Source organism: Botryllus schlosseri, chromosome 2 (genome assembly GCF_051294905.1).
Source record: "Botryllus schlosseri isolate E-star chromosome 2, Bs_hap1, whole genome shotgun sequence".
Classification (NCBI taxonomy): domain Eukaryota; kingdom Metazoa; phylum Chordata; class Ascidiacea; order Stolidobranchia; family Styelidae; genus Botryllus; species Botryllus schlosseri.
The window spans coordinates 27,015,928-27,031,002 of record NC_137237.1 but is presented as its reverse complement, the minus strand read 5'-3'; the positions used below and the strand labels follow the sequence as shown (position 1 = coordinate 27,031,002).

The 15,075-nt window shown below is 41.5% G+C and overlaps 3 protein-coding genes across 3 annotated transcripts in view; 1 reads left to right on the top strand and 2 right to left on the bottom strand.

Annotated features, from left to right (window-relative positions):
* Positions 1-15,075, bottom strand: part of LOC145457410 (cilia- and flagella-associated protein 144-like) — a 203,074-nt gene that overhangs the window by 99,043 nt on the left and 88,956 nt on the right. The window lies entirely within an intron of this gene.
* The window catches only part of LOC145457428 (uncharacterized), a 502,676-nt gene that overhangs the window by 431,509 nt on the left and 56,092 nt on the right, over positions 1-15,075 (top strand). The window lies entirely within an intron of this gene.
* On the bottom strand, positions 2,710-3,535 carry LOC145459478 (uncharacterized). The gene is made up of 4 exons (XM_080338132.1): positions 3,416-3,535; positions 3,270-3,354; positions 3,052-3,108; positions 2,710-2,928 (listed from the first exon to the last, which is right to left on the bottom strand). Exons 1-4 carry the CDS (start codon positions 3,500-3,502, stop codon positions 2,801-2,803), a joined length of 357 nt encoding a protein of 118 aa, XP_080194258.1. The 5' UTR covers positions 3,503-3,535; the 3' UTR covers positions 2,710-2,800.

Below are 15,075 nucleotides of genomic sequence, written 5' to 3'. Positions count from 1 at the left end.
GCCAAATTGATCCTCATCCAGTCAAGTGGGAACACGGGCAGTTGTCGGTGGATAAAGTATGGAGTAGGCTGGCATTAGACATTACATACGTTGGTGGGCAGCCTTACTTAAGTATGATTGATTGTGGTCCAAGTCGATTTGCGATATGGAGGAGGATAACAACCGAATCTACCGAACAAGTCATCCAGCATCTAAGCCAAGTGTTGCTGGAGCGTGGGGCTGTCGACGAAATTTTGAGTGACAATGGTAGTTGCTTCAGAAGTCACGAAATGTCACAATTTTTGTGGAATTGGGGAATTGGCCATGTATTCAGCTGTGCTTACAAACATTCCGGAAATTCGATTGTTGAAAGAAATCACAGGACCATCAAACGAATGGTGGCCAGGACTGGTGGTAGTGTGAGTGAGATGGTGTATTGGTATAATAATACCCCAAACTTTGAGAATGTCGTACCAGCTGAGAGGGTATTTCGTTATGAGTCTACTCTTCCAGATGGAGAGCGGGGAGTAGCAAAAGACCGCGATTCCAGAAAGAAACATTTAAACCCATACAACATCGGAGAAAGTGTCTTTGTGAAGCCCCCTAATGCGAGGTGTACATCTGTGTGGAGCAAAGGAACTGTGACCGATATTGTATCGGACTCGGTTGTTGAAGTGAATGGGACGAACCGTCACATATCACATATAAGACGTGTAATGGGTTGCGGCCCAGATCAGGAACGAAGCCAGAGCAGAATGCCACATCTGATTGACTTATTTTCAACTGATGACGAAAATGCCAGTGAATCGACAATGGCTTCGCAAGGTGAACCGCTGGGTGAAGAATTGATGCCAGAAGTAGAACAAAGACCATCTCGCAGAAGGGCACAACCCGGCTGGTTGGCAGACTTTGATATGGGATAGCATTATATTCTAGTTTGTTGCATTGTTTAGTGATTTGTTTCATTTCGTTCGCTTTTGATCTTGAGATCAGGGGGGTATGTGGTTTGCATGCGTTGTATGTGCACCGTGACCTGCGAGAGGCACTGGTGTGGGGAGAACGTGAGAGCGGCGGCGGTGGTATGTCGGACTAAGTTTGCCTGTACTAATTCTGTGAATACAATTACTATCTACACATCACTCATACTTTTAAAATTCAATTTGACCTGAATCGTGACTTGACTCGAAATGAGCAATAATTCGTGACTCGGAGGTAGTGACTTGATCCCAACACTGGTTAAAGTATAAAAGCAAGTGAAGTAATGTCTCCATTTTCCTTCACTGTATGGCTTATTTACGTTTTATAATCCGCCATATTTTAATAACGTATACGATCCGCTACAACTTCTCCGTATTGCTCTTCGACTAAGCTATGGGCTGGGGTGCCATGCCATCATACATTTGAAAATGGAGTGTTCAAGTAAACGAAGGATTAGCATCGCATTTCCATATCAATAATTTGCATCCCATGATGCGGACGAATGCGTATTCTGTACGGTTTCTTAATTCCTGTGAACCATACATAAGGTGTATATAGTAAGTAGATTTACATGAATGTGGGAGAGAATATTGGTAGTGAGAGAATTTAAAAATCAGCCAATTGATTTATTATGATTTGATTTCTGTAGTCAGTGAACTTCCACAGCTCTGCTTTGACACACACTTCGAAAAAGTAACTTGCTTATCATTGATAATTATTTCAAATTGCTGAAGTCCTATTCTGTTAACAACATCTCCCAGATCGACTCAAGTTTTGAGTTGACATGTTATTGCCAATATGATAATAAATTTATTTTTGCATTGAATCTGCCAATCGAGTTATGGTAGACATAAATTGTTCCATAAGCAGACTTGGACAACTAGATAATTCTAGTTGTCTACTTTCACTAAATTAGAGCGAAATGCAAGTAATCTAATTCTACTCTAATTTATGAAATGTATCCATGCTCTGATTCTAATTCTAATCTAATTTGTGAAATGTTTCTATGTTATAATTCTAATTCTAATCTAATTTGTGAAATGTTTCTATGCCCTAATCCTAATTCTAATCTAATTTATTGTTTTCCTGAAAATGCCTCGTTGTCCGCGGCATATTGCAGCGAGTTAACAAGAATATCCCTCTCGCGCAGGGAAATCTATAGAGCCACTGCCGAGCCGCCATCACATTACTTACAGTACACCGTACGTACGATCATAGTATTTTGAAAAAAACAACAACAATAATTGAAACTGATATCAATTTCAGCATTTGAAAATGCTTTACTTCGCGTTCGTCCAAAATCACAAATCAGATTGCCGGCCGCATGTGGCCAGCGTCTTGGTGGACCCTGCTGAGTGCAAAACGAGCCAAGTTTGGTGTACAGACGTTAACCATTCTCATGTATATGGGAACGCACTGTGATTTGATATGAACTGAACTTGATTTTTGCTACATTTATTTCTCATTCACAATTACATTTAATTTCCAAGTATTTGCGAATTCAGTAATTCTAATTCTAATATAATTTGGAAAATGCTGTGTAGCTTTAATCCTAGTTCTAATCTGATTGGGAAAAATTTTGTTACTCTAATTCCAATTCTAATCTAATTTGGAAAAACTGTGTAGCTCTAATTCTAATTCTAATCTAATTTGGAAAAAATGTATAGCTCTAATTCTAATTCTAATCTAATTTGAAAAAGTTGAAAATTTTCTAGTTGTCCAAGTCTGTCCATAAGGTCTTTGTCTGCCCGGCTTTCCTGCTGTATAGCCTTTATCTCTTCTCGCCTCAGCTTCCGCTCTTCTTCGATAAGGCTCAGTAGTCTCTCTTCAAAACTTCCAGATCCTACAAGTAGTAACGCAATGCTTTTTTCGCCTCTACTCTATAAACCAGGAAATCAAACATACGTCTTCTCTTATGTTTCGAAGCTCTTTGTCTGGATCTTCCTCTGCTGCCAACGGTTGTGGAAGACCCTGGGATCAAAACAGTGATTGCTGCAACGAAAGTGGGACACTTTCCTATAGCCTATCCCCGAGAGGATAGAACTACGACTGACGAACTTTTCCTCAGTCCTCCTTGATACTTGACAGGCCTACCTTCATGGTCACTTGCGGTGATGCTGTCGTCAGGGTCTCCGCTTTGGCCAGCAGCAGCTGCCGAGCAGATTGAACAGAGATTATCACATGATATAACAAACCATATTTTTGAGAACAGCTTAGGCCCTATAAGCACTCACACTTTGCAACGTAACAAAAATCGTGCTACGCAGTACTGTGGGTGTCAACACATTCTGGATTGATACTAAACACTTTACCTGTGCTTTCAGAGACCGTAAGACTGGCCTCGTCCACTTCCACAGTCAGCCTTGGGAACGACTGGAGACCTTCAGTAACTAGTGCCTGTAATGGGTTACGCATGAGCCACCTCGCAAATATCTAATTGATTAAAAAATCAAAATACCGCAGTTCTCGGCCTAGTTCGAAGCAGCTCATCTAGTTGTGAAAAGGGTGGCCAATGTCGCCCTTCTGCCCCCATTCCTGATGTCATTAGCTGTTTCTTCACTTTGTAATACTGCTTCTTCAGGTAGGCCTACTTCCACTGGTTTTTGACCTCTTCCCTGTATTCGAGATAAAACTGTTTATCTGCCTGACAAACTCAGTAGAGATATGTACTTAACCATGTAAATACATGTCCTGCCTCAGCTAGACTTGTGGCCAAATCTTCGAAAATCGGCCGATTTCTTTGCCGACGGGCATCTAGTTGGGCCAAGACACCACGCTCGTTAATCAACCCTAGCAAGGCTTGGATAGCCGCACTGTTCCATGTTTTCTAGAAACATGCGGATATGTTAGAGAACTGTGTAAATACATCAGAAGTACCTTACTTTTTTGGGGGTATATAATTTTCCCAGATTCCGACATTCCACAACGTACTGTAACGTGTAACGTGCACAATAACTGTAATAAAGTATTAATTCTATATGCAAGTAGCCACTGAACTGCAATAAGTAAACATACATCGCGTCAAATTCTTTGAAATTCGCCTATCAATTGATACATGATCTAGCAGCTAACATTTCCCGGTGAGCGAGATTACCAATATCACCCGACAAATCACGAATCTCCTGCTCCAGAGTCGAGCGACAACCGCCCGATAAACACGCCCGACAAAACCTCAGGTCATGACGTATTCTCTCGAATCGGTCACAGTTAACTGATCAACTGGAACTCGCTCGACGCGCTCAAATGTGTCGGGATATCAAATTGATGCATGTGAAAAGGCTGTTTCGTGACGCGAATGGAGCAGCAAACGATCATAGTATACACACCAGTTTTAGCCTATGACCTACCAGGATCGTAACTGCTGCACCCAAACCCCCAATGGCGGGCGCTCGAAGGGGTCAGAATTATTTCGTTGGTCGTTTGTTGTAGGATATTTATTCAACTTCTTGAAAATTTTCGTCGCGCTTCGCGCTATTCCGTGGGCAGAAAGATCTGCATTTAAATATCATCAGTAAATTAATCATCAGAAAAATACACATATCGGCGCCGTCGATTACCACGCATTGAACATGATTATGACTCTAGATAAAAGGATGGCCACAGCATATTTTCAAACCGGTAAATGGGCCACGGCCAAGAAAGGGCTGAGAACCCCTGCTCTAAGCTGTGCAATTGCGCAGTGCTGACACGGTCTCTGTGTACAGAAAATCTAAGCTGCGCCTAAAAAATACGAAGTGATGACCTTTTTTTTAGTCTAGTCTATCTACTGATTCTCCCTTGATGGAATGGTGTTGCCATCGCCAAAGCCGTTTTAGTTAACAAGCAATAGGCCTTTTGCAGGACTTCGATCACGTGACTAGATACGCATAGCAACAACAAATTGGTTAGCAAGCTACTTTCTCGCGCACCTGCTTTAGTGCTAAATATAGCATATTGTACTGTTGATTTCTGGTTGTAAACGTTTCGGAAATTTGTTGGAGAAGTCATCAGAGATTCACCTATGCTAGATGTCAATCCTGTACAAAGCATTTAGAATGATATCGTCAGAATTACGCAGAAATCCATCGGTAACGTAGTCGTATTACGGTACTAAACTCTGATCATATGTACTTAAATTTACGCATTTGAAGTAAAGCGATTGACTTATATTCTGGTAAGAGTGTTTGTTAGTTCAAACAGTACTATGTGTCTGTTGTGGAGCCTGATTTTGGATGGAAGATATGGCTGAAGCAGCCGGGACCCGCAAGGGCTAGGATCAGGATATACTGTCTGCTGGTTTGGGTGCTGGCGTGCTGCTATAAAACAAATGTCGCTGAACACATCGGAAGTATCTTTTGGGAGAACCTGCCGTCAAGACTAAGCAAATCAGTGCACTTTATTGTTGCCTTATACATTATACAATGCCAATTTTATTACCACTACTTCGCAACTGCGATTGAAGTGGATTTGGCAAATCACACTCGATTTTGATAAATAGTTGATGTCACATATGTGCGATATTTAGCGAACTAAGGGAAGTAACTATCATATAACTCTTAGATCAGCTCAAACGCAGTGACAAGATCGGTCATCCTATACCCAGACGTGGTCAACGTGGTCATTGTTGGGAACCGAGTAGAAGTAATGCCTTAATTTATACTCCAGTACAAGTAGCACTAATTACTTCCAGGACATGTCCAAAGTACTTCAAGTGGAAGTAGAAATGAATTTCTGAAAAGCGGTCAAGAAATTCGTTACATGAAGTAGATTTGGCTGAGGGTCACTTAGTTTTAGAAATTGATGCCATGTGACAACTGTAAACATTGCATGTTGCATCTTCTTGATCAACGCAAAAGGATGATGACACCACAAATAAGTGCAATTTTCAAAAATTAATTTAGTCACCGTGGTACTGGGGCTATTTTGCCCAGTTGTTATGACAACCTCACGCTTCAAGGGGATGCAATCATGCGCCAAAGCTACTTTCTAGTTGACAAAATCCCAAACCTGACAAAAAAGTACTACCTAAAAAGTGTCAAGTAGAAGTGGAAGTAGCCTAAACTCATAATGACGCTAGTACTCAGGTAAAATAGTACTTCGTTGCTGACCCCCTCTGTGTATTGGCTCAACCAACTCAGAAACATCCTCTAAAGACGACTAACATTGTTTCTTTCGCATTGACTCCGTAATATTCTGAACTTATGATATTCTTTGATTCATTGAATTTACAAATAAACTTGCAAAGAAGATCGATTTATTAATTTTTGTGCATTCGATACCCGGAGCATAAGAAATAGTTGAAGAAAAATGGATGTTAACCTTATCAAGTTCAATAACTGCCGAGACTGTTATGCCTATGTATTTTCCTCTACCTCCATAGCCACTTGTCTAGACATATTCATAGCATCCACGGAAGAGCGCTTGTCTTGCTGTACACAAATGAAATATCATTTTCAAAGCAGACATCAACATCGGGAAAGAAGTTCAGGACAGTTAGTCAGTGGTCAGATCATCTGCTGACATTTTCTGTTGGCATGAAACCACGCTGCCTTCCACCGCATGACCAAATTTTATGTGGTGATAATAATTGGCTCCAGGCTGAATTCTTGACGAGGGCATCATCAATTTCTTAGTTGCCTATGTTCGGCTCTCTTGGGATAATCCATCAGATCATTAATCCGTATGCATGTGGTATAGCCATATGTCTTGAAACTCAAGATATTTGCACTGTGCCGTAGAGTGAAGTAATCCAATCCAGGCAATCAATCAAGTAATCCAGGCCCCGGGACAGTTTGTTTCACCCTCAATTGGAGCTGATGATCATTTTCCTTCGGGTAGTGGCACTTGGCAGCATGATAGAATGATCAATAACTTGTAATATAGGTGTAGAGGTCTAAATATTTTGAATTGTTTAACTGAGAAGTCATACAATAGCTTAGGATATTTAATATATATATGGTAGGGGAGACCGGGGACAAATGTAACTAGGGGCAAATGTAACAATCGACCTCACCGCTAGTAGGATGGAGAAATCAGTTTGATATTTTAAGTGCACATGCAGTAGTTATCTCTCCTATTATACCCGGAGCTACGTTGAGCTACGACGCGAAACCCCGGAATATTTAGCAAAAAACGAAATTTTTGACCCTTGAGTAAAGTTTTTCTGGTCTGGAATAATTTGTCTGGACGAATAGTACCTCAAGTAGTTACAACGTAATATGTGTAGCTGGAACAATGTTACTATAGTCTACCGTAGTGATCGAAAGAATAGGACTTGCATCGCCGGGAAGGTACCATACTGAGACACTAATCATGGTGGAGCGTGTCAGGGGCAATCGTAACACTCTGTTACTTTTGCCCCGTTACAATATGTTATCAATTCTGAATGTCTTTGTTCATATGTTGGTATTACCATTCATCTACTGCAGATTAATCCTGCAACAGCGAGAAGTTCACCAGAACAGATACTGCCTTGCGATACCAATTCTAACATGATCATCTGTCGAAACGGCCATACAATAGTGGTGATGTGAATCTGACGGTTCGGTTATTTTCGTGATTCAACCACCCGTTCCCATGTTGATCGACTTTTGGTGTGTCGAACTTCAATAGTCATGTCTTAATTCTCGTCCTCTGACTTTGATCATGGCCCACTTACATTTTGATATTTAATGTGAACAATTTATGTTAATTTTCTACAGCACAGATAAATGTCATTATAGCTTTGACGCCACACAATGTTGCGTCCTCGTTTTACTATACTATCATCGGCCCATTCAACCAAGATATGTTAGCCAGGTCGGTTTCGCACCTTCGCAGGTGACCGAATGACCAACCCATTATGCCCGCTGAACAACAGAAACTTGGTAGAAGAGGCCGAATATGTGTAGGGAGATGATGGAATGAATGTGTCTCTTGTACACTTTAAGCTTGAACAAGACACGAAGGGTGATATTGCATTCAGATGCCATAAATGCGATGGGGTGTAGCTTGGAAGCGTTCAAACGTCTCTTCCTTTAGTTTCATGCAATGTTACAATTTGTGCTTACGTTTTCGTTGTTCATTCAGTTGGTGTTTAGTAATAAATACCACTGTTACAATTGCCCCGCAAGGGTGGTACAATTGCCCCTGGGTACGGGGCGATTGTAACATTTGAGCAGCAATTTTTGCGACCCAAAATTTCCATGATTGATTGTTGATTGAGTTCCAATTTAGTTTTCATATCAACTATCGAGTTGTTGGCTTCTTTATATAAAACTTAGAAAGTGAAATTTTCACGAGAAGAACTCGTAATGTTGGAAAATACGAAAAGTGTTACAATTGTCCCCGGTCTCCCCTATGTAGCACATTGCATGAATTCATAACACATCAACGTACTGGCACTGGCAGTCATTGTCTCTTAGGCTTAAAAATAGCAGTATCCTATATATATTGCAATCGATATCAATCATCAAAATGCTGCAATGCTTACCAACTAGCGCTACAATACACCTATAGTATACTATCCACACCTAACTTAATGCTGCAATAAATATCACGCAGTCAATGTCCTGCAATGTCGAATTTTGTGTCATAAAATCATAGTTGACTACCAAATAACGGCTACAATGTCGATCATTTTGACGCAAGGAGTTTACATAGTTCATGAATCAAAGACATCCAACATATTTGAATCCTTGCGCATCTCCATGACACTTGAGAACGTTTACAGCCCGAAAACGATAATATACTGTATTCGAAATACGGCTACGTTAACGACGGATTTCTGCGTAATTCTGACGATATCATTCTATGTGCTTTGTACAGGATCGACATCTGGCATAGGTAAATCTCTGATGACTTCTACAACAAATTTCCGAAACGTTTACAACCAGAAATCAACAGTACACTATGCGATATTTAGCACTGAAGCAGGTGCGCGAGAAAGTAGCTTGCTAACCAATTTGTTGTTGCTATGCGTATCTAGTCACGTGATCGAAGTCCTGCAAAAGGCCTATTGTGATGTTGGGATCAGGAGAATAGTTTATTTTGAAACAACAACAACAACAACAACAACAACAACAAGAATATGTTGAAACAGTAATCAACTTCAGCATTTCGAAATGCTTTTCTTAGCATTCGTAGCATTCACATCAAGTCGTGGGTCGCAAAATATGACCTCGCGGTTTGGTGACCCCTGCTCTAGTACGACACGTTCAATAAACCTTTTCATACTTTACACACCCCCCCCCCCCGTGGGATTTACCGATTCCATGCGTCGATATCGACCTATCTAGGTTAGTCTCGAAACAGGACGTACCACAGTACATCAAAAGTAGGTGTCTCGACTTCATCTTCGAAAGATACGTCGGATACGTCCAGATATTTACTGATGGTTCAAAGACTGAAGATGGTGCTGGACTTGAGGTCTACATCCCAAAATATTTGCATTGCTATAGTCGGGCTCGCCCGACTCTATCGTCCTCATTCTCAGCCGAATTGAAAGCTATAGTCTTCGCGCTGATCTGGATATTACAACACAGCATTTCTACGAATCGACGCTATGTGATCTTTTCCGACTGCCTTGTGGCCATGAGGGCCTTGTCGGCCCCGCATACCCGTAAGCCGCATAAGAAAATCTCTCTCTCATTTGATATTCTTTCACAGATAAAGACCACGAGTGGCATGTTAACATTTGCCTGGATACCAGATCACACCGGAATAGACGGCAACGAGAAGGCTGACCAACTATAGCTCCGGCTGCATCAAGTCAATCGCTGGAAGCCGGTATCGATATCCCGGCATTAACATTATCAGAGGCAAAAGCGGTCACCCGTCAGCTCCGCAGAGACAAATGACAAGCCGAGTTCACCGCAGAGGAGGGAGAGCACCACTACCGGATGTTGCGACCATCTATATATCAACAGTGGCGCCAGACTCCTGCCTAAATCGTCTATTTGAAAGAATTCTGTTTCACCTCCAAACCGGTCACTGTCGCCTGGCGGCACACCTGTTCAAAATAGGTTGCGCCGACTCCCCCGTTTGTAATGTGTGTTACGTCCCCGACACGGTTGACCACACACTGTTGCATTGCGAAAAATATGACTTTCACCGAACATTTCGTGCCGACGTATATACCACGCTCAATGTACCTCTTACTTTAACCAATTTACTTACTATGCCGCAATTATTTACCTCGATCGCCGAGTTTATTATTTCATGTAACTTGTATACATAGTTCCAGAGCACGAAAATTCGATCCTTGATAACCTATTTTGTCCGTGGTGCGCAAGGCCGGAAACGGCGACACGAGCCACTTAAAACTCGACAATAATAATGATAATATTCAGTGTCGGGATGACTCGAGTCATGACTTGACTCGAGTTTTTCGTATGACTTGACTTGACTCGAGTCACTTTGCAAATATGACTTTACTTGACCTGACTCGGCGCTTCAGAAATGTCAATTGACTCGTGACTCGGAGCAGAATTAACGAGTCAATTTCAAGTCATCAAGTAAACGGTTTCGATTAAATCACCCCATCTCATCTATTTTCGGATTGTTCGCGATACGCAGGTGTCACCTATGTTAGAGCAACCAGTCATTTACTGATTGTACGTTTCACTGATCCTTCATTGTTACATCACAAATAAATTGACCGCAAACGAAGCGATCCCTGCCTACGTTGTCGTAGATTAATCTAATAGCAACGCATCTTTGTTTCTTAGACGGCTCAGTGGTTACATCACGCAGTGCTCACCTTCACCAACCCTCTTTTATAAATTAAATCGAACAAACATAGTTTATGTGTTTATATTCTCGCGGATGTGTAGATGGGTATTGTACTGTACCATATCAATTTGTTTCAACTTCTCGAAACTTATTCGATACTCTATTTTGGCTGATAACAGACCGTAGCATGTAGCTAAAGCTTTACGCAATTACTCACGCATTATATTAGCAGTTGTACGTGTGTGTGTGTGAGCGATACAACGCCTTTTTTACGTATATTTACCTTTATATTCGTTATTTGATTCAAGATAAATGGCCAGTTTATCTGTCCGTCACCCAGTTATCAAAATTTAATGACTTATATTCATTACTTATACTTGGAAAATTCAATTTGACTTGAATCGTGACTTGACTCGTGACATGACTTGACTCGACTCGACTTGACTCGAGTCACCTCCAAACAACGAGTGACTTGACTTGACTCGAGTCACTTTCGAAAATGGATTGACTTGACTTGACTCGAGTCAAAATGTGCAATGACTCGAGATGACTCGTGACTCGAAGGAAGTGACTTGATCCCAACACTGATAATAATACACATGGAGACACAATAGGATTGGTCACTACATTCATCTTGAATTATGCAAACATTTTAACATCACCACTTCGACAAAATATTGGTACGATTACAGCCCAGCACCAGTGACAGAAAACGACCAAGTAAAAATTCTGTGGAATGTACCAGTTATAACCAGTGGCGGCTCGTGACAATATCGGGTGGTGGGGCAAGGGCCGCAAGCGACTTGTTATCAATATGACGTCACAGTAGCGTTTTTCAACGTTCATGATGGTCACATGAATTTCCCGTAAACAATGATTTTTAACGTAGGTGCCGCGAGAGGTTTGCCGGTGGCGTGACTTGAAGTGCGGTAACAAATGTTTTATTCATTGTTTTTTATTCAAATGATTATTTTACAAAATGTACGCGAACTAAGAATCGTTCCCATGCCACGAATCAATCATCAGGGTATCCTTAGTAGCATGCGTTATGATTTCGTGGTAGAGATTACGCAAGCGCCGAGTAAGACTATACCAAAAAATACACAGACCAACTATACCTACAAAGAGCATTCGCATGACACCTTGTGGTGTTTTAATCGTTCCATGCTCAGCAATTCTGTAAAGTGCTGCAGCGCCTCCGACCCGATTTGTATATGGTAGGATTCTCGCCCTGAAAGCGAGTCAAATCGATTTGCCCTCGTTTTTCTAAGCCCGTCCGAAAGTGTTTGGTACACGATCCTGATGCGTTACGACCAGGGGATAGGCAATCAAAGCGGTGGCACCCATAAACGTAAAACATTATAAAAAGCCAGCTGTTATCCATGGAAGATTAATTACGAGTCTGCCTGCCATCATTCAAGCAGGAATCCAAGCATTGTGTTAAATTGAAATGCGAGCACATATCGCATTAAACAATTTCATGAATAAATTATTTCATCTTGATGAATTTTTTACTTTTTTTCCATAGCCATAACAAAATATATCGGTAAATTAACTGCCAGTGTGCCTCGAGTAATAAGGATGAAAACCACTCACTTTTCCTTAGCCATAGACATGGTTGAGTTACCTGGGCTCACTTGATTGAAATTATTCGGAAAGAACATGATGTGTACAGTCGTCCGCCCACCAGCATTAATTTATGTCTTGTATAAGTATTGTGCGCGACGTGATTTCTTATTAGAAAAATGTTCAATAACGAGTTTATTGAAATCTGGAATTCCCAGAACCACGTCGTTGTGAATCGAGAGAACAGCCAACGCATTAAGCCTATCTTGGCCCATCCTGTTTCTGAGAAAGGTCTTGATACGTTTCAATGTGCTGAAACTGCGCTCGGATTCCGCGGATGATATCGGGGTGGTCAAAATGATATTCAGAAAGCTAGTTACAGTATAGCAAAGTTGATCGAAAGCGAATTTTTAACTAGGAATTTTGAAAGTTCACTAGTGGTTTTAACTTCCGAAAAGGATGTATTAGAATACAAACAAGTCAACTCGTTCTCCAACCGAGCAATGTCGATCATCGGGTAATAACGAGGCACGCTGCGCAGTAGTCCAGAAGGAAAATGAATTTTGTAGGCAGGGAAATTTCTCGGATTTAACAGGGCGAAAGTAACCAACTGGTCACTATTCAGACAATGTTGGATTTGGGACATCAGTATATCGCAACATTCGTAAGCCGCAACAAGCAGGTTTTGCACACTCATCCCACGACGTAAAAGTGCTGTGTCACCACGAAGTGTACATTCTCCCGAACATGCGAAATTGCCTCACAAAAGTGTGCAATACACATTTGCGCAGTAGTACCATTGGCCATACGCGACGAAAAAGTGCTGTACAGTGTATCGACGTGCATGAAGATGTCACAAAAAAGCTTCAAAAAGAACAAAAATTCTTCGTCTTCCAGGAGTCGTTTAAGCCCCGCCGCTTCACGTATGGTAGTATCATCCCAGACAGGAGAGCTCTCAATCACTGAGAAGCATTCCAGAAGCTCCACCCTACTATCTGACACTCGTTGCACAACTCTGGATTGGAAGTTCCACCGTGTTGATACGCATCTAGGTAACCGGTGCTTGCATATGTCGCGCAATAAATCAGATCGCTTTGGCGAAACAGAGAAAAAGGAGGAGAACCCAGAAAGATTTGCAAAGAATATCTTGACAGAAGATATTCCTAAGCACATTTTTTTCACTACAAGATTGAGCTGATGCGCGTAGCAATGCAAAAAATGCGCATGCGGGTAAACTTCTTTCATTAAAACTTGTACGCTATGTCGCAATCCGCTCATGACTGCTGCGCCGTCGTAGGTTTGCGCAATAAGTTTCGACTCAACTGAATAGGGCTGTAATGTTTTTTTTTAATACGTAAGAAATTCCGACAGCAGTGCGATCGTCAACAGCCACAAAGCTGTGGAATCGTTCGACTGGCATACCAAATTTCGTGAACCGAAAAATCACGACTAGTTGTGACAAACACGTAATGTCAGTTGTTTCGTCAGACTGAATAGATAGAAATTCAGCGTCAACAATCTCGGTAAACAAATGCTGTAGATCAGTGCTTTTCAACCTGTGTGACGGTTCGCACTAGTGCGAACGAAAAAAATTTCAGTGCGAATGACGAGCGTTGTGCGAATGGTGCGAATGAAAAATCTGGATGAGTGCGAACGGCAAGCGTGGTGCGAATGAAAAATCCGGATGAGTGCGAATGAAAATTGTCTGAGTTTCTCACTTTTTCCAACGTGGAATAAGTCAACTAATTTTGTCGTTTGGAAGCAACTCTAAAAACTTGTTGGTGGATAGGCTTTTCTAGTTCAGAAGTGAGGAACGATCCCGATGCGTGTACTTGTACAATGCAAAGTTTGAGATAATATTTCCGCGCGAGAGGATTATGTCACTGCATAGAAAAAAGAAGGAGTTGAATCGGTATTAGTTGCTCACTTGCTCGGGAACATACACCGTGTATGGATTGGATATTGTATACGGACCTTGTAGGAATGTAGGTAAAAGTAGCTGATGCCAGTGTTGACATTTGGCATGTTTGAATGCAAAATATTAGAATTTTGGCACACATTCATGTTGGTTAACAACATAATTTAGCCTTTCTTCAGCTATAACAATTAGCACATTAGATCTATAACAAGTTTTGTTTCCTCGTGTACCTCACTAAGGATTAGAGGCTGTTATAAATAAAATTATTGTAAGCACATTAGCGTCTTACGTCCAATAAATAGTTATCTTGCATCACATCGAATTATCAAGTCACTGGGCACTGGGCAGTTCATGTACTGACCAGTGCAATGGCCTGTTTGTAATATGAACTACACAATTTAGGCTTAGACACGCTTCACTGTTCTTGGACTGATGATCTCAGGCCAAGTCTAGATCGTAAAGGCATAGGCCTATATATAACGTATTGGTGATTCCACTAGGCTTGCTGATTCATAGGAAAAGTTTGCCTAGTTCGTGTTCGTACGAATCGTACCGCCTTTGTACAACAAACTTTGTAATACTCTACCGGTTTAGCTTGAGCAGATGAGCAGTGACCACCCTCTGCAGAGCAAAATCAAATCCACCAAGCCGTATGTGTTACGATCAGGGCTTTGGAGCCGGAGTCGGAGCCCGGAGCCGGAGCAGTGCATTTTCGCCGGAGCTGGAGCCGGAGCCGGAGCTCTAAATAAAATTCAGCCGGAGCCGGAGCCGGAGCTGGAGCCAGTTATTTGAGGAGTAGCTCCGGCTCCGACGTATTTCATAAGATGCTATTATATATGCAACAACCACATCTGCTGATTTATCGTAATTGAACAGCAGGCCTGAATTTTAATGCTGTGCACAGCAATGACATATAGATTAAAGTGCGTTCTAGTGCAACTATG